The 19662-nt window shown below is 40.0% G+C and overlaps 1 protein-coding gene and 1 pseudogene across 1 annotated transcript in view; both read left to right on the top strand.

Moving 5' to 3' along the window:
* Window positions 1-19662, top strand: part of CUL5 (cullin 5) — a 98925-nt gene that overhangs the window by 11989 nt on the left and 67274 nt on the right. The window contains exon 2 of the mRNA XM_024766969.1: window positions 5583-5692. Within this exon, the coding sequence (XP_024622737.1) occupies window positions 5583-5692 (110 nt within the window). The remainder of the gene's footprint in view (window positions 1-5582; window positions 5693-19662) is intronic.
* LOC112414494 (mitofusin-1-like) lies at window positions 14000-16410 on the top strand (annotated as a pseudogene).

The raw sequence follows: 19662 nt of genomic DNA, 5'->3' as shown, positions 1-19662 counted from the left end.
AACTCTTGTCTCCTAAACTTAGTGAAACCACCAGGCTGTTTGGGGTCCTTCTGCTTATGCTCAGTCCTGGAAACTCTAGGCAGTATGCTTGGGCATTTGTAGGGCTCACCTCATTTGTTTATCTTTTCTCAGGAAACACTGTCCTGTACTCCCCTTTGGTTTTCCAGTTGTTCAAGCAGGAGGAGAAATCTGGCACCTGTTATTCTATCCTGGTTGGAAGCAGAGGTCTCTGTCTTTCATCATCCTGTTGTCCTTTCTCTTCCCCTTACCCAGCATAAATTCTCTGTTCAATCATTATAATCTCTTCCTGGAATACACTTTTGACTCCTTTGCTCCTCTCTTGTTTCACTGGGGAAAACCACAACCCTGGATCCACCTCTTCACCTTTTAGTGCCATCTATGCAGTTGAATGTTGCAGGAGGAAAAGATACACACATGCTATTTTCACTTTAAATTCATGACCACAAACTATAATTGAGCCCAGTCACACTGTACTTCCATAGTCATTTATTCTTCCACTTTTCTAGATGTCTGTTTCACATCTTTTCTCTCAAAATTTTGGCACGTCCTCCCCCATCTTCCACGGCATTTTCCTTATTCCCATATCACTGAGAAGCTGAAGCAATCAAAAAGGAACTTCTCACAGTGGTGTGGTGCCACATCTACCCTCCTACCCACATCTGCACGTACCATGTACTTTGCCTTCTCCTCTTAGCATATAGTCAGTTCCTCCATCTGTGCATTAGATTCCATTCCCTTTTGCCTGTCCAGGGCATTTAAAATTCTCCAACAATTTCCTTCTTTTCTCCTACATCATCAGTATTATATCTTGGAACATACTTATCAGTATACAAACATACTGTATTCCATCTAGATGGGTGGGATAGGGGGGAGGGAGGTCCAAGAGGGAGGGGATATATGTATACATATAGCTGATTCACTTCACTGTACAGCAGAAAATAACACAACATTGTAAAGCAATTATACTCCAATAAAAAAAAATTTTTTTTGATTCCCTCTCACCCTATCAGTTATCATACTGTTTCTGTGCTCCCTTTTTTTTTTTTTTTGCAGTACGCGGGCCTCTCACTGTTGTGGCCTCTTCCGTTGCGGAGCACAGGCTCCGGATGCACAGGCCCAGCGGCCATGGCTCACGGGCCCAGCCGCTCTGGGGCACGTGGGATCCTCCCAGACCGGGGCACGAACCCGTGTCCCCTGCATCGGCAGGCGGACTCCCAACCACTGCGCCACCAGGGAAGCCCAGGGGGCTACTCTTCATTGCGGTGCGTGGGCTTCTCATTGCGGTGGCTTCTTTTATTGCGGAGCACAGGCTCTAGGCACGCGGGCTCAGTAGTTGTGGCACATGGGCTTAATTGCTCCGTGGCATGTGGGATCTTCCCGGACCAGGGCTCAGACACGTGTCCCCTGCATTGGCAGGCGGATTCTTAACCACTGCGCCGCCAGGGAAGTCCGAGCGAGTTTTATAGAATGTTAGAAGAGGCAATACAGAAATAAGGCATGATTGGCTAGGAGGTCAGGGATTTCCTTACAAGGTAAGCAGGTCCTATTTTTTAGGTAAGGTTAGCTAGCTAAAACTGAGTTAGAGGATTGTGATTGGTGTTAGGTTTCCTTGACAGTGAGGTGTTTCCCATATGTGCAGGCTGATTTAAGTTTAGATTTTTGATGTGGGCTGAGCCAATGGGGTGGCCTCTGTTTTGCTGTTCCAATATACAAATTAACTTTACTAGACAAAAACCTTAGAGTCAGGCTTTATTCCTTTCTCTCATCCCAGATGCCTGCTGTCAGGAAATCTTGTTGGCACTACCTTTAAAACATATAAAATCTAATTACTACTCACTACCACCCTGGTCCATGTCACTATTATTTCTAACCTTGCCTCCTACACTCAGGTTTAACACTTGCCCCTTTAATGTATTCTCAGCATAGCAATCAGGAAGATTTAAAAATATAAGTCAGATCGTGTCACTTCTTGCTCAGAATTTTTTAATGGTTCCCTATCTCACTTATAGTAGAAGCCAAACTTTTTACAATGGCAAGGCCCTACAAGATCCGGCCCTACGTTGCTTCCCTGACCTCATCCACTCTCTCCTCTGTCCTTATTTTGCTCTACTTTGAATACATCAGGCATGCTTCTACCGTAGGGTCTTTGCAATGGCTGCTTCCTCTGCCTGGAATATTCTTCTCCCAGTTATCCCCCATGGTCAATCTCCCATCAGCTTCCCCATGGCCCATCTGTGTGTTTGAGAAGAAGAGTGTCTCTGAGGGAATTAGTTGTGCTGTAAAAAGTGAAGGATAGAGGGACAAGGATATGGCAAATGTTGAAATCCTGTTGGTGAAAGAGAGCCAGTGGGTGAGATAATCTTAGACTTACTAGCTATTCTGAGTGGTAATGAAAGACTTAAGCAGAAGAGACTTGTAGCACATCAGTAAAGATGAGGCAGCCTTTAGTTAGCCATTGGAAAAATTCATAAATCAGGGTTCGTAATTTGAAGGTGTCTTCGCCTATTAATTTCTTTTGTAGATAGTAGGTTTGGTGTCCTGCTGCTTAGTTTTGATTTAATTATATGCTTTTCATTTTAACAGAGAATAGGTCAAAGAACTGCTTGAACATCGTTTCTGGAATCTATTATAAAAGCTTAATAGGAAAATTCAATTATTTAATTTCTCCTTTAACTGAGTATTAGAGGAAAATGTTTCTGTAGTTAATCTTGTATGTTTCATCAAATAAGAGACAGTGTTTCCTGTCATTTTACCATAGCTGATAGATTTCAGAGCCTAACCAGTATTTATCTCATACCTGTTTAGTCTTCTGTACCTTTTTGATTGATTATTTATTTATTTATTTATTTTTCTTTTGCGGTACGTGGGCCTCTCACTGTGTGGCTTCTCCCGTTGCGGAGCACAGGCTCCGGACGCGTAGGCTCAGCGGCCATGGCTCATGGGCCTAGCCGCTCCGCGGCATTTGGGATCTTCCTGGACCGGGGCATGAACCCGTGTCCCCTGCATTAGCAGGCAGACTCTCAACCACTGCGCCACCAGGGAAGCCCCTATTTTTAATTTTTTTTTAAATAAATTTATTTACTTATTTTTGGCTGTGCTGGGTCTTTGTTGCTGCGCGAGGGCTTTCTCTAGTTGCAGCAAGTGGGGGCTACTCTTCGTTGTGGCATGCGGGCTTCTCACTGTGGTGACCTCTCTTGCTGCGGAGGACGGGGTCTAGGCGTGTGGGCTTGCTTCAGTAGTCGTGGCTCACAGGCTTTAGAACGCAGGCTCAGTAGTTGTGGCGCACGGGCTTAGTTGCTCTGCGGCATGTGGGATCTTCCCGGACCAGGGCTTGAACCTGTGTCCCTTGCATTGGCAGGCGGATTCTTAACCACTGTGCCACCAGGGAAGCCCTGTTTTTTTATTTTTAATTGCAGGATTTACACTAAGTTTAATTTTGTAAGTTGCCAGAATCGCTTATGTAAGTAGACCTATTTAACATTATAAAATATTCTCTTATTAAGAGGGTATTATGTTTCTCCATGTCATAGTCAAGAAAAGATTTGCATGTCCTTTCTGTGGTTCTTCCATATTTGTTTATTTGCACACCCTTTTCTCAGAGGGAAGAGTAAATGAAGAAATGATGGTTATAGGAAGATATTAACAGAAAAAGTGTAGCCAGCCACGATTAGTACACGAAATATATACCATGGGATCTCAAATCTGACTGAATTTCTCTTTAGCCAACACTAAGGAAAGCAAAGTTACCTACATGATTCACTTAAGTTCATAAGGTAAAAACAAACTAGTTTTTCAAGGGAGAAGCACAGTTAATCCCAGTACTAAATTTTGAGTATCTCCCATGGGTCCCTATAATAAGAATACTTTGTGATAGAAGTAGGTACCTGGGGCAAGAAAGTACAGTAACTTTTAGGATCAGCTGTGTTTGTAGATGTAAGAAGTATCATTTGCTTTCACAAGAGTTTAATGTTAGTCAGTGGTTCTTAACCTTTTTGGGGTCATAGACCCTGTAACATTTTTATGTAGTTTTATTGTGAATTTGCTAAACATATAAATTCAGGACTCATCTCAAGAGATTCTGATCCAGCCAGTGTGTGGTAGGTTTTATAAAGGTATGTGTAAGCACCATCCTAGGTGATCCTGACATAGGTTCTTGTTAGACCATATGTTTAGAAACTGCTTCTGGAATATAATTTCAGGAGTTCGAACATTACATCAGTACATGGATCTTATCTCATACGAGTGAACAACATTCTCAACAATTGTATGCTGAAAACAATAATGTGATTCATAGGGGTGTTTGGTGCTGCTGTATTAGAAAATTAACGATTTTTGTTGAAATTTATTGATCAAAGCAAGTCACATGGCCACACCTAACTTGAAAAGGAACAGTACTCATGAGTAACACATGTGGGGTGCCCCCCCTTCTCTTTTTAGTAATGAATTGATTTTTTCCCCTTAATATCGAATCACTTTCACATCACTGAAATAAACATGCATGATTATGAGGTATTATTTAATTGTTTAATATACTAATATTTTGTAAGACTTTTGCATCTATATGTTCTAATTAGATTGGTCTACAGTTACCATTTCTTGTTCTCTCCTCACCAGTTTGGTATCAGGGTTTTGTTAGCATTATAAAATGAGATGAGTATCTTTATGGTTTTTTTTCTTCCTCAACTTTCAGAGTTTATATGGATTTTTGATATACTTTTTGTGAGGAGTTTAGGGCACAGTCTCTACACACAAGACCACCCTCACTTCTGACATCAGCTGCAAATTTGGGAGGTTCCCAAAACCCTGAGGTTCAATAATTTGTTAGAAATATTCATAGATCTTAACTGAAAACTGCTTTGCCCATGGTTATGGTTTATTAAGGGAAAGGATACAGATTAAGATCAGCTAAAGGAAGAAACAGTGTCCAGGAGGGTCAAACACAGAGCTTCCCTTGTCCTCTCTGGTGTTGTCAGGTCACATTTCTCTCCTTCCCTCATTAAATGACAGGGCACATAAGTACTGCCAGCCAGGGAAGCTCACACAACCTTTGGTGTCCAGAATTTTTATTAAGGCTTCATCATGTAGGCATTGCTCATGTGGATAATCTCAATCTCCAGGTTGATTGACCCAAACCCCTTACCCTAAGTCATACTGTTGCTATTTCTGTATTGGCCTGCTCCCTAAGACTATATGAGTTTGCCAGTCCCCTCCCTGAATCACATTGTTAGGTTATCCAGTATGACCCAAGGCCCCAGGCTAACAAAGACTCTCTTATCAGATATAACATTCTTAGGGCCCAAGGATATTACCTACTAGAAGCCAAGGGCAAAGGGCAGACCGGCTCTTTGGACAAGACCAAATTCTTTGCTACACACTTTCACATAACTGTCTTTTTTCTTTTATGGTTGTCTTCCTGTGATTCTTTGATACCAGATTAAGTTATAGGGATTCCTTTATGGAAAACTGGTTCTTTTGAATTTCTTTAGTTGTCTCTTATGAGATAAAAATAACAGACACTTATTTAACTGCACTTAAATTACTTTTTTTTTTTTTTTTTAAAGAATAAAGGTTCTCTTCAGTTTGAAGACAAATGGGACTTCATGCGTCCAATTGTTTTGAAGCTTTTACGCCAGGAATCTGTTACAAAACAGCAGTGGTTTGATCTGTTTTCGTAAGTAATCCATTCATTCTACCTTTTTGATAACATAAAGGAAAATTTGGTGGCTATATTCAAATAGAATATTGGCTCCAGATTGGACTGTTTACCTGTTTGAAATTATTACTGATTGTGTTGGGGGTCCCCAAGACCACCCCTAGGTTCAGTGGTTTGCTCGGAGGACTCGTAGGACTGAACATAAAGTCATACTCACAGCTATGATTTATTACAGCTAAAGGATACAAAGCAAAATTAGCAAAGAGAGAGGTATATGGGGTCAAGTCTGGGGAACAGGCACAAACTTCCAAGAGTATTCTCCCAGTCGAGTCACACAGGACGCATTTAATTTCCCCAGCAACAAGATTGACAACATATGTGATATGCTGTCACCAAGAAGCTCTTTGGAGACTCAGTACCCAGGGTTTTTATTGGGGGCTGCTCACATAGGCAGCCTCTGCCTGGCATGTACCAAAATTCTAGACTCTCAGAAAGAGCGGTGTTCAGTGTAAACCATATTGTTTGTACAAACAGGTTAGGCACAGTGAGCCATTCTCATCATTTCAGGAAAATTTTTTATCAATGTAGGAAACTGTCAAACATTCAAGTTCTCAGATCCCAGCCAAACAGGCTTTTCTAAGGAATACAGTCTCAGATCTGTTATGTTAACTCTTAGCCTTTGGCCAGAATATCTTTACAGCAAAACTATTACCAGTAGGACACCACCCCTGTCCCCATCCCCACCCCCATGTGCAGCAAGGTAAGACCAACTTGTAGTATTGATCTGAGTTATGCATTTTAGAGGGCCTAAATTTAGTTAGTTAAAATAAATCCCACCAACCATGAGGTTTATCTTAGAAAAGCAGGTGGCTTTCTCCTTCAGTTTCTGTATGGACCTTTTACATGGCCTGAGGCATCAATTCAGGCAAAGCACAACTATGGCCATACAGTTGAATTCGACCTGAAAATTTTCCAGGGTTGAAGCAGTGTCATGATAGGGTACATACAAAAAGAGGTATAATTTCAGAGGACCCACATGGTACCCCTGGAAACAAAGAGTTTGCACTTTTTTAGGGTACTCCAAGCAAGGCATAAATTAGATAGTATGGGTTAACAGGGCCCTCAATGTGTCCTCCCATGGGGCCTTTCACTTTAGAGTTCTCAGTCTAGTTCATTTAATTCAGTTCAGGCCTTGTTTTCAGACGGACTACCTGAAGGCCTTTCACTTTAGAGTTCTCAATCTAGTTCATTTAATTCAGTTCATGCCTTGTTTTCAGACAGACTACCTGAAGGCAATTAGTTCCGAACAGTTTGTTTATCCACGACACCATTTCATTTGCTTCATAGTGTGGATGACATTTAGAGGTGTTCTTTGTGGAAGGTGTAGGAATTGGGGCTGCTCGCAGCCATCTCAGAGTACTGCTAGGTGTGATTGAAGTTCAGCATTCAGTTTGAATTCAAAGCACTCACAACAGCATGGAAAGCCAACACCAGGAGCTGGGAAAGCTTTCAAGAATACTTATGAAAAACAAAAATCATTCATGTCCTTCTCCCTGGTGCCTCACCAGGTGCTGAGTTTTATTTTTTCTCCCTTATAAAATCAGTGTGTCTCATTCAGTAATGAAAGCTTTTCATTTTTTTCCCAATCACCCAGACCTGGAGGAGGAACAAAAACATTTTTACAGAAAAACATTTTTATACAACTTAACTAGAAAGACATATGTTTAGGAATTGGTCTGGATGAAATCCCAAATTTTCAAAAATTTTCATAATAAGTTTACATCACACCCCCACCCCTTTTGTCCTGACCATTTACCTAGTGAGCAGCCTGGAAAAGATCAGTTCCTTTCTGGAGATAGCTGTGTTTAATAATGAAGTTGCCTTACTAAGGTGTGTGCAAGGAAGGGTGATGCGAAGGTGAGGGAAGAAAAATCAGGTTATTAATTCATTGTTGAAAACTGCAACTAATCCGGAAAGCTGGTCACAAGTCCATAGCAGTGAAATATCCCTGAGAGGGGATCATGAATCCAGTCTGTAAGGAGCAAGTATGCTTTCTCCCAACTTGCAGCTTTTAGCAGTAACCACAAGTTAGGAATGCACTTTAGGTCTGTATATCTGATACAGAGGCTATCAGCAGCTTGATTTCAGATGGCCCCGTCAGAGAATGAGTCCTTTTCTGTGGGCATCTGCAAGTGATTTAGATCTTCCAGCCAGAATCCATGACGTTTTCAGTTTATGGCTTCACAGAGGGTGTCTTAAATCTTCAACAGTCCACAAGTCAATGTCCTGTTCACTGAGCATATGCCTGCTTTAGTTCAGCACAGCTTGTGTTGGGGTTTAAATAGCCCAATGTCAGACGATATCAGGTTTCAGCTTAGAGTTAGATCCAAGCAATTAGGATTTGTGAATTCAGGATTCCAAAAAAGCCAGTGACTTTTCTCGAGCAGTGGCAAAGCCAAGATGCTGCAGACCAGTCGTGTTCTAAGTCCAAGTGACAAGACTTTTCTAATCCCCTTTTATTTTGTCAGTCTTAGAGAGTTTAGATTAATCCACTCAGTAATATGCACATCATGCTGGAAAATCATCAGCCTTTCAGGGTCAGACATCTGATTTCACAAGAGCTCAGTAGCAACTAAAAACTGCTTTTTAAAACTCCAGAAGTGTATATCTATTTGGAAATTTCTTATGTTTTCATGTTGTCTCCCTTTTCTCTGAGATGGTAATAAGTAGAAATAATAGTATCCATTATGGAGATTTATTTATTCTGTTTCCAATACTCAAACAGTTCAAATTCTAATCCTTTCACCAGCAGTAAAAAGCAAGGAAATTGTGTCTCAGTAACTTTTTAAAAAAATTTATTTATTTACATTTTATTTTTGGCTGCGTTGGGTCTTCATTGAGGCGAGCGGGGGCTACTCTTCATTGTGGTGTGCGGGCTTCTCCTTGTAGTGGCTTCTCTTGTTGCGGAGCTTGGGCTCTAGGCGTGCAGGCCTCAGTAGTTGTGGCTCTCAGGCTCTAGAGCGCAGGCTCAGTAGTTGTGGCGCATGGGCTTAGTTGCTCTGCAGCATGTGGGATCTTCCCGAATCAGGGCTGAAACCCGTGTCCCCTGCATTGGCAGGTGGATTCTTAACCACTGCGCCACCAGGGAAGTCTGTCACTAACTTTCTATTTTGCAACTTTTCCTGATTGATGTGATCCCTCTAGCATTTATGAAAGTACAAGCATATAATATTTTATATCTTTATTTATCATACATCCAGGTACAATAGCCAAAGAATACAAAGCCATCTTTAAAACTTTCCCTGCCTCTTTTTTCTTATTACAGATTTATTCAAACTCCTAGCAATAAATTTAGCATTTACAATATTAACATTACAGTTGCTGGGAGATCCTGACCGGAATGTAGGAGGCATGGAGAGGTTGCTGAAGCAGCAGTAGTTAGGCTGAAGAAACAGCTGGAATAGTTTCTTCTCCCTTGGTTATCTAAAACTTTCTCCAGCCCTGCGACCTAATGTAACTATTAATTCCTCCTGCTTGGAGGAGAGACCAGCAGAAACATTTAACATTTTTGGTCCACCCGAAAGCTTATGTTTGAGAACTTTTGGGCCTTTTCTCCTCTTATTTGGAGGCAAGAACAAAAACCAAAGTCTTCATCCGTACTGGGCATTTTCTCTCCTCACTTGGGTCAGCATGGCCAAAGCAGCTAGAAGATTTAATGAGCCAACTCTCTTGGGGTTAGATCTGTCATTTTCAAATTTCATAGGTAACTTTTACCTTTCTCACAGCAGATAGCAACTCAGCTGCTGATTCATACCACGGTTGATTTCATAGCCATGCAAGTAGCAGAGGTTCATCATACTACCACTTAATCCTTCCTTTTCTCAAACAGTGCTTTCACCATGTTTAATGAATCCCACGTCTGACACCAACCATGTCAGTGGTCTTAAGACCACCCCCAGGTTCAGTGATTGTTAGGAAGACTCATAGGACTCAGCATATAGTTGTATTCATGACTATTATTTATTACAGTGAAGGATACAAAGCAAAATGCAACAAAGGTGCATGTGGTAAAGTCCAGGGGAAACCAGGTACAAGTTTCCAAGCATCTTCTCCCAGTGGAACATATCCACTTAATTCCTCCAACAACTAATTGGGACAACACATGTGAAATGCTGTCTACCAGGGAAGCTTCTTTTTTTGTTGTTGTTAATATTTATTTATTTGGTTACACCCGGTCTTAGTTGCAGCTCGCAGCCTCCTTAGTTGTGGCAGGCAGGCTCCTTGGTTGTGGCACGCTGGCTCCTTAGTTTTGGCATGCAACTCTTAGTTGCGGCATGCATGTGGGATCTAGCTCCCTGATCAGGGATCGAACCTGGGCCCCCTGCCTTAGGAGCGTGGAGTCTTATTCACTGCCCCACCAGGGAAGTCCCCAGGGAAGCTTCTTAAAGACTCAGTACCCAGGGTTTTTACTGAGAGAGCTGGTCACAAAGGCAGCTTCTGCCTGACATGAACCAAAATTCCACATCCTAGACAAAAAGCAAGTGTTGAACATAAATCAGATTTTTTACATAACAGTTTAGGCACAGTGAGCCATTCTTATCAGGAAATGGTGAGAACTCTCAACAAAACCCAAGTTCCTATGTGTCAGCCAAGGGCCAGCCTTGCAACCATGTCTTCCTAAGGATAGTAGTTTCAGACTTAGTATAATTTCTGTGTGTGTGTGTGCACTAGTAAAATACTATATCAATGAGTTGAAGATGTATGACTGAATAATCTATACACATTAGGCTGCTGTGCTCATTTTTTCTCTTTATCACGGAAGAAAATAGTCTAATCCTAAATAACATAGAACTTGTTGCATAATATTAACTTATATCCATAATTCTGCCTTTTGAGAATTAGAATTCAATAAGAAGCAGCTGAGACCTTTTAAACATTTCATAGCATTCATGTATATGTATATATTTCTTAAATTATTTGATTAAATGTATTTTATGAACAACGTATTGAATGTGGTGGGTTTTTTTGTTTTGTTTTTGCCAGTTTGTGTTAATAATATGGTTTATCATGTAGAGTAATGCTTATTCTCTGTGCATTCCTGATTGGAAAAAGGAGCATAGTGTGATGGTGTTTCCTGCTTAAAGTATACTTCTAAGCAGAAATAGTACTTGCTACAGTTAGTGGCCTCAGCACATCGTTTTTAAAAATCCTTGATCTCCTTGGAGTTACCCAAGGCTGCTCAATATGTAATCCTTTTAAGTTAAAGGATTCCTTATGTCTTATCATGCCACACCAAAATTATAAGACCTACATTAATTAAAATCTTTCCAAACTTTAGCCTATTTAGCCATATTAATTAATAACCTTTAGGTTAGTTATATCTTTCTAAATCTAAGGTACTAAAGTAATGTTATGGTATTAAACTACATTTACTATTTGTTGCCCTTTTCTCATAACCTGTATCATTATTTTTCAGCAGGGGTACTGTTGGTGTTTTAGGTGGTTATAAGATTGTTCTGCATACTGTGGCATGTTTATCACCTCTGGCCTTTACCCTCATAAACTCTAGTAGTGGATACTTTCTGTGTACTCCTCTCCCTACCCCTCATTACTGAAAGAAAAAAAGCTCTCACTTCCAAATGTCTGAGGCAGTACCTCCCTCAGTTGAGAACTGCTGCTTTAGATACATGTTGTTTGGTTTGACTCTGGTTTGTGAAATTGAGGCTAAAATTAAAAAATAAATTATTTTCAACTTGTGAGACTTTATTTTTAAGAAAATTCATCTTTACTACAAATAATTTTTTTAATGTTTTTCTTGTTCTTAAGCTGGTTTTTAGGATACCACTTTCTCCTGTTTTTTCTCCTATCTCTTGTCTACCTTATCTCAGTCATCTAAGCTGATCTATCCCTTTTGTGCCCGTTAAGTGTTGGTTTCCTTCAGAGTTCTGTTTTTTTCTTATTCTTTTACCTGAGCTCTCATCTATTTAAGCAATCCAGATTATTCTCCAAACTTCCATACCCATGTGACCTATTGTTTCCTGCATACTTAAGTTCCATAAGTACTCCATATTTAGAGTGATGAAAATCTGTTATTTATAGTCTCAAACCAAAAATCTGGAAGCTACCATCAACCTCCTGTTTTTTTACTCCTTCATATCCGCTTGATTACTAGATTTCATAGACTTTTAAGTACCTCTTGAATTTCTTTCCATCCCATCTGTCTTTTCCCCCCACTCTCTTGCCTGAATGATTACAGTAGTCCCGTACTTTCTTTGTTGTATTTCTAGTTATCTATTGCCACACAACAAATTACCCTGAAGATTACTAGCTTAAAACAACAAACATTTATTATCTTACAGTTTCTGAAGGTCCAGAATCTGGTTGCAGCTTAATTGGGTCTTTCTAGCTCAGTATCTCTTAAGAAGTTGCAGTCAAGCTCTAGGCAAAAGAACTAGGCCTATATTCAACTAGGAGTGAATGATCTTCAAAGCTTACTCATGTGATTGTTGGCAGGCCTCAGTTCTTCACTAGCTGCTCAGTTCCTCACTGTGTAGAACTCGCCATAAAGCTGTTTACTGTGTGGCAGCTTGCTTTCCCCAGAGCAAGAGAGAGCGTTCCCAAGACAGAAGTCATGGTGTTTTATAACATAATTTTGGAAGTTACAAACCATTATTTCTTTTTTTTTTTTTAATTGGAGTATAGTTGATTTACAATGTTGTATTAGTTTCAGGTGTACAGCAAAGTGAATCAGTTATACATATATCCATTTTTTTTAAGATTCTTTTCCCATATAGACCATTTTAGAGTATTGAGTAGAGTTCCCTGTACTATACAGCAGGTTCTTATTAGTTATCTATCTTATATATAGACCTTCATTTCTTCTGTATGCTGTTGATCACACAGACAAATGCTTTGTACACTGTAGGAGGGAACTATACATGGGTATGAATGCCATCCAGGAGACGGGGATCATTAGGGGCCATCCTAGAGACTGTACCTTCAGAGGAAATAGATGATGCAAGGTTTAGAAGATAGCTCAAAAAGCATTCCAGTTATATCATTAGAGAGGAACAAAATGAAAGAGACTACTTTGAAAATGAAATAGTCAAAATAAGGACCTTTGAAATAAAAGAGCTAAATAAAAAAAGATTGAATTAGTAATACAAAAAATAAAACCAAAGAGTCCTCCCTGAATGTAGAGCAAAATATGGAAAATTAAATAAAAATGAAGACATATTTAGGACAGCTTTAGAATTGGGCTAACTTATACTTAAAAGGGGTTCCAGAAGGAGAGGACAGAAAGTAGAGGAGAGAATATAGCCCCAAAGGATAAGAAGAAAATTTCCCAGGGCTGAAATCTTGTATCTCTCCCCCCAACCCTCCAGATCTTCATACTGAAAGTGCTAAAAACCATGCCTACACATGTCCTTAATTTCAGAATTCCAAGGATAAAGAAAATCTAATTGTTGGAGGGAAAGTTACTTTTCAAGCGAAACAGACTGGCCACACTCTTTTCATTGGCCAAATTGAATGCAGGAGGTTGACGCAGTTTTCTTTAAATATTTAAAGGGAAATTATTTTGAACTTAGTATGCTGTACCTAGTCAAGTTTTCAATCATGTTTAAGGCGAGATGAACATGTTTTCAGACAAGTAAGTATTTAGAAGATTTAAGGATCCTGCAGAAATGAAACAGATACCCTTTCCTCCACTATTACCAACACTGACCATTAAAGAAATTGAACTTTACTGAACTAAACTGAAGGAGGTACTCTTGAACTGGGAATCCTGACCATGAAATGAATATGAATAGAAAAAAGCAGACAGCATCTATCCAAAACCATTAAAAAGTACAAATTGAAACATTTTAGCTTATAAAAATTGTCCCACAGAAACCAACTATGAACTGAGTTCAGTACTCCTCACACAACCATGTGGGGTTATAAAACAAACTTGAACTGAAAATTCAAAAGCTAAGGAGAGAAATCAGCAAAAGTGGAGGAAATAATGAAATGAAAATTGAACTCAGAAAACAAATAGAACAAGACAAAATCTTATCAGAAATCGATCATCTCAGTAGATGAAGAAAAAACAGAGATTATCTTTCCAAAATAAAACAGAAAAATGAAAATATTATTCTTTAAACTGATAAAGATCACCTGTAAGTAATCTAGCAGCAATATCCCAGTAATAGTATGTTGGAAGCATTCCATTTAAATTGGGAATAAGAGCCCAGTCTCCCAGCCTTTCTTGGGAGAATGAGGCAGCTTGAGGGCTGTGGCTGAGTTGCAGTTGCTGGGTGACAAGTCGGAGCCGGGACAGGCATAATGGCAGAAACTGCTTCTCCACTGAAGCACTTCGTGCTGGCTAAGAAGGCAATTACAGCAGTCTTTGACCAGTTACTGGAGTTTGTTACAGAAGGATCACATTTTGTTGAAGCAACGTACAAGAATCCAGAACTTGACCGAGTAGCTACTGAGGATGATCTGATAGAAATACAAAGGTATAAAAATAAGCTTTCCATCATTGGTGAGGAGACATGAAAGTGGCTTTTTTTTTTTTTTTTGCGGTACGCTGGCTTCTCACTGTTGTAGCCTCTCCCGTTGTGGAGCACAGGCTCTGGACGCGCAAGCTCAGTGGCCATGGCCCACGGGCCTAGCCGCTCCGCGGCATGTGGGATCCTCCCGGACCGGGGCACAAACCCGTGTCCCCTGCATCAGCAGGCAGACTCTCAACCACTGCGCCACCAGGGAAGCCCCGAAAGTGACATTTTTTGGCAGGACAAGCAGTGGGAAGAGCTCTATTATCATTGCCATGTTGTGGGATAAAGTCCTCCCTAGTGGAATTGGACATACAACCAATTGCTTCCTGAGTGTTGAAGAGATGGATGGAGATAAAGCCTGTCTCATGACAGAAGGGTCACATGAAAAAAAGAATGTGAAGACAGTTAATCAGCTGGCCCATGCCCTTCATATGAACAAAGACTTGAAAGCTGGCTGTCTTGTACATGTGTTTTGGCCAAAGGCAAAATGTGCCCTCTTGAGAGATGACCTGGTTTTAGTGGATAGTCCAGGTACAGATGTCACTACAGAGCTGGATAGCTGGATTGGTAAGTTTTGCTTAGATGCTGATGTCTTCATTTTGGTTGTAAACTCCAAATCAACTCTAATGAACACTTAAAAACAGTTTTTTCACAAGGTAAATGAACGACTTTCCAAGCCTAATATTTTTATTCTGAATAATCGTTGGGATGCCTCTGCATCAGAGCCAGAATATATGGAAGGTGTATGCAGACAGCTCATGGAAAGATGCCTACATTTCTTGGTGGAAGAGCTCAAAGTTGTGGATCCTTTAGAATCATGGAATCGTAACTTTTTTGTTTCTGCAGAGCAAGTTCGTAGTGCTAGAAAGCACAAAGCCCAGGGGATGCCAGAAGGTGGTGGGGCACTTGCAGAAGGATTTCAGGCAAAATTACAGGAGTTTCAGAATTTTGAACAAATCTTTGAGGAGTGTATCTTGCAGTCAGCAGTGAAAACAAAGTTTGAACAGCACACTATCAGAGCTAAACAGATACTAGAAACTGTGAAAAACATAATGGATTCAATAAACGTGGCAGCAGCAGAGAAAAGGGTTTATTCAGTAGAAGAGAGGGAAGACCAAATTGGTAGACTGGAGTTTCTCCGAAACCAGATGAACCTTTTAACATTGGATGTTAAGAAAATAATCAGGGAGGTTTCAGAGGAGGTTGCAAATAAGGTTTCATGTGCAATGACAGATGAAATTTGTTGACTCTGTTTTTGTTGATGAATTTTGTTCTGAGTTTCATCCTACTCCAAGTGTATTGAAAGTATATAAAAATGAGTTAAATAAGCACATAGAAGATGGAATGGGAAGAAATTTGGCTGATCAGTGCACCAAAGAAGTCAATGCTTCAATGCTTCAATCCCAGCAAGAAATTATTGGAAATCTGAAGCCATTACTTCCAGCTGGTATGCAGAATAAACTACATACACTGATTCCTTGCAAGAAATTTGAACTCAGCTGTGACCTAAATTGCCACAAGTTATGGTCAGATTTTCAAGAGGATATTGTATTTCATTTTTCCTTGGGCTGGTCTTCCCTTGTCCATTGTTTCTTGGGCCCTACAAATGCTCAGCAGGTGCTTCTAGGATTATCAGAGCCTATCTTTCAGCTTCCCAGATCTTTAGCTTCTACTCCCACTGCTCCTACCAATCCAGCGTCACAGGAAGAACTCATGGTTACCTTAATAACAGCATTAGCTTCTCTTACGTCTAGAACTTCTATGGGCATTGTTGGAGGAGTGACTTGGAAAACTGTAGGCTGGAAACTCATATCTGTTTCATTAAGTATGTATGGAGCTTTGTATCTTTATGAAAGGCTGACTTGGACCACCCGTGCCAAGGAGAGAGCCTTTAAACAGCAATTTCTGAATTATGAAACTGAAAAACTGCAAACGATTGTTAACTTCACAAGTGCCAACTGCAGCCATCAAGTACAACAGGAAATGGCGACCACTTTTGCTCGCCTGTGCCAACAAGTTGATACTACACAAAGACATCTAGAAGAGGAAATTGCTAGATTTTCCAAAGAAATAGATCAATTGGAGAAAATATAAAACAATTCGAAGTGCTTAAGAAATAAAGCTGTTTAACTTGAAAACAAGCAGGAGAATTTTACTAAGCAGTTTCTACATTCAGGCAATGAAGAAGAATCTTAACAATAGAGATTGCTTTGGTGATCATGATAGGAGAAAATGGAACTTGGAAGATTGGGACAGTTATTTTTATGAAGTGACTTTAAATATGAATTCTACTAACTATACCTAAATAGCAAATCCTTGAGTAGATCCTGGTATTGATCTATCTCAGGATGTTTGCATTTCTGAAAAGTGTTGTGATGTCTCTTTTAGTTTTAATTTTGGGTAAAGAAAAATCCTTTGATACGTGAAAATGATGAATTAGTTTAAAGCAAAAGAACCAACTCTGTGACCCCTGAGGGGTGGGGCCTTTCTCTTAATTAGGGCTCTCTTTGTTTTTGATTCTGAAAAACTCTGCTTCCTGGCATCCAGGAGTTAGAGAATGCTCCTTTCATCTTCTTTCTCAAAACGAATTTTTGATGCCTATTTCAATGGGAATAGTCACATTTTTGTTTTATAAACTGCATTGTTCTAACCACAAAGGAGTGTGGAATGTTCTTGAGTGTATTATTTATGCAGGTTACAATCACTTTTGCCATCCTGGCAGGCGTGTAAACCACTAATAAATAATACTGTTTTTACTCTCTCTTATTCCCATTAAAACTGATGTAAAACAGTAAAAGAAATAAAAATAAAATGAATAAGACAAAGTATCTGCACACTTCATTTTAATTTCCTCTAGGTTTAGAAATTTGTTGCCATAGAATTGTAAGTAGTATGCTTATATTTTATATGTGGTCATATCTCATTTTTTAAATCCTTAATCCTACATATTTTCTTTAATATCCATATTAAGGAGTTGATCCACTTTATAGGTCTTTTCACATAATCAAGCTATAAAAATTACTTTGATATGATACATCAAAACGTATTGGATCCAACTGTGCAGTGCTTAAATGCTAAGGAGTTCATAGCCTTTGATGCGTATATTAGACAAAAAAAGCTAAAAGTGCATGGTCTAAGTAAACCTGAAGAAAGTAAAAGGAAAGACAAAAAAGGAAAGACAAAATTAATGAAATACAAAATAATTGTGAATAGAGAAAAGAAAAAAGGTAAAAATTTGTTATTTGGAAAGAGTAATATTTATTCCATTTTTGTTTATTATTATGTTTATAATTTGCTTCCTTATTAGTGTTTTCTTCCTGGTTTCTTCGATTTATTTTGTCCTTTGATTTCTTAGTTCTTTTATTGAATTCTTAATTTTAAAATTCTTTTTAATATTTTTCTTTACAATGAAAGCTTTCAAGCTACACATTTTTTCCTTAATATTGCTTTTATTGTCACCATAGTTTCTGTGGTATTCAGGGTTTTCTTTTTTTTTCTTTCTTACAGATTCTATTTTTTTTTTTTTTGTTTTTGTTTTTGTTTTTGTTTTTGTTTTTGTTTCTTGCGGTATGCAGGCCTCTCACTGCTGTGGCCTACTCCCGTCGCGGAGCACAGGCTCCGGACGCGCAGGCTCAGCGGCCATGGCTCACGGGCCCAGCCGCTCCGCGGCACGTGGGATCCTCCCGGACCGGGGCACGAACCCGTGTCCCCTGCATCGGCAGGCGGACTCTCAACCGCTGCGCCACCAGGGAAGCCCCAGATTCTATTTTTAAAAAAAATTTTACTTTAGTTTTTGGCTGCGTTGGGTCTTTGTTGCTGTGCATGGGTTATCTCTAGTTGTGGCGAGCATGGGCTACTCTTCGTTGTGGTGCGTGGGCTTCTCATTGGCATGATGTCTCTTGTTACAGTGGCATCTCTTGTTGTGGAGCATAGCTCTAGGCATGCAGACTCAGTAGTTGCAGCACGTGGGCCCCACAGCGTGCAGGCTTCCATAGTTGTGGCACATGGGCTCTAGGGTGCGCAGGCTGCAGTAGTTGTATCACGCGGGCTCAGTAGTTATGGCTCTTGCGCTTTAGAGCACAGGCTCAGTAGTTGTGGTGCACGGGCTTAGTTACTCCATGGCATGTGGGATCTTCCCGGACCAGGGCTCGAACTCGTGTCCCCTGCATTGGCAGGAGGATTCTTAACCACTGTGCCACTAGGGAAGTCCCTTTATTTCTTTCTTGTTAGTAATTTTTCTTTTTGTTTTTCGTTTTCCTTTAATCCATGCATTATCTAGGAGCTTAAATTTCTAGATAGTGAAATTTTAAATTATTTATTTATGGATTATAATCAGAGAAATAGCCTATAAAATTATCTTCTTAAAATTTTGTATGTATGCATGTGCTCTTAGGAAAAAGTTATATTTTTGTGAGTTGCAAGAATCTCTACCTAATAAATCATAGCCATTAATTGTATTTTTTTTGGCTGTGCCATACGGCTTGTGGGATCTAAGTTTCCCGACCAGGGATTGAACCTGCGTCTCCTGTGCTGGAAGGCAGATTCTTTACCACTGGACCACCAGGGAAGTCCCCAGAATACCTATTTTTTTGCACCAGCGTCACACTATTTCTCTTTTACTCCCTGTTTAACTTGAGGAAGTTGAAATACTTTGGAATATTTCTTACCTCTTCTTCTCTCATCCCTTCTGTCTGTCCTCTTGAAACCTTTAAAAAGTTTTTACTTCATCATTCTCCCACTCCTCAACCCCTTGATTTTTCTAATATAGTTAAGTATTTAAAAAGAATTCCCTGGGGGACTTCCCTGCTGGCGCAGTTGTTAAGAATCTGCCTGCCAATGCAGGGTACACGGATTTGAGCCCTGGTCCGGGAAGATCCCACGTGCTGCGGAGCAACTGAGCCTGTGTGCCACCTGTGTGCCACAACTACTGAGCATGCACTCTAGAGCCTGTGTGCCACAACTACTGAAGCTGTGTGCCTAGAGCCTGTGTTCCACAACAGGAGAAGCCACTGCAATGAGAAGCCTGTGTGCAGCAACGAAGATCCAATGCAGCCAAAATAAATAAATAAATAAACAAATAAACAAAATATTTTAAAAATAAATAAATAAAATAAAAAGAATTCCCTGGGACTTCCCTGGTGGTCCAGTGGTTAAGATTCCATGCTCCTGTGCAGTGGGTTTGAACCCTGGTCAGGGAACTAGATGCCGCAAGCGACATCGAATATCCTGCACATGGCAACGACGATCCAGTGTGCTGCAACTAAGACCTGGTGCAGCCAAATAAATAAATACATAAATAAATATTAAAAAATAAATAAAAAGAATTTCTCTTAACAGCATGTCTCTTTTTAAAAACACTTAGTTATGGGCTTCCCTGGTGGCGCAGTGGTTAAGAATCCGCCTGCCAATGCAAGGGACACGGGTTCGAGCCCTGGTCTGGGAAGATCC

The sequence above is a fragment of the Neophocaena asiaeorientalis genome, unplaced genomic scaffold, assembly GCF_003031525.2.
Source record: "Neophocaena asiaeorientalis asiaeorientalis breed wild unplaced genomic scaffold, Neophocaena_asiaeorientalis_V1.1 scaffold338, whole genome shotgun sequence".
NCBI classification, from domain to species: domain Eukaryota; kingdom Metazoa; phylum Chordata; class Mammalia; order Artiodactyla; family Phocoenidae; genus Neophocaena; species Neophocaena asiaeorientalis.
This window is presented reverse-complemented; position numbering and strand designations above follow the sequence as displayed.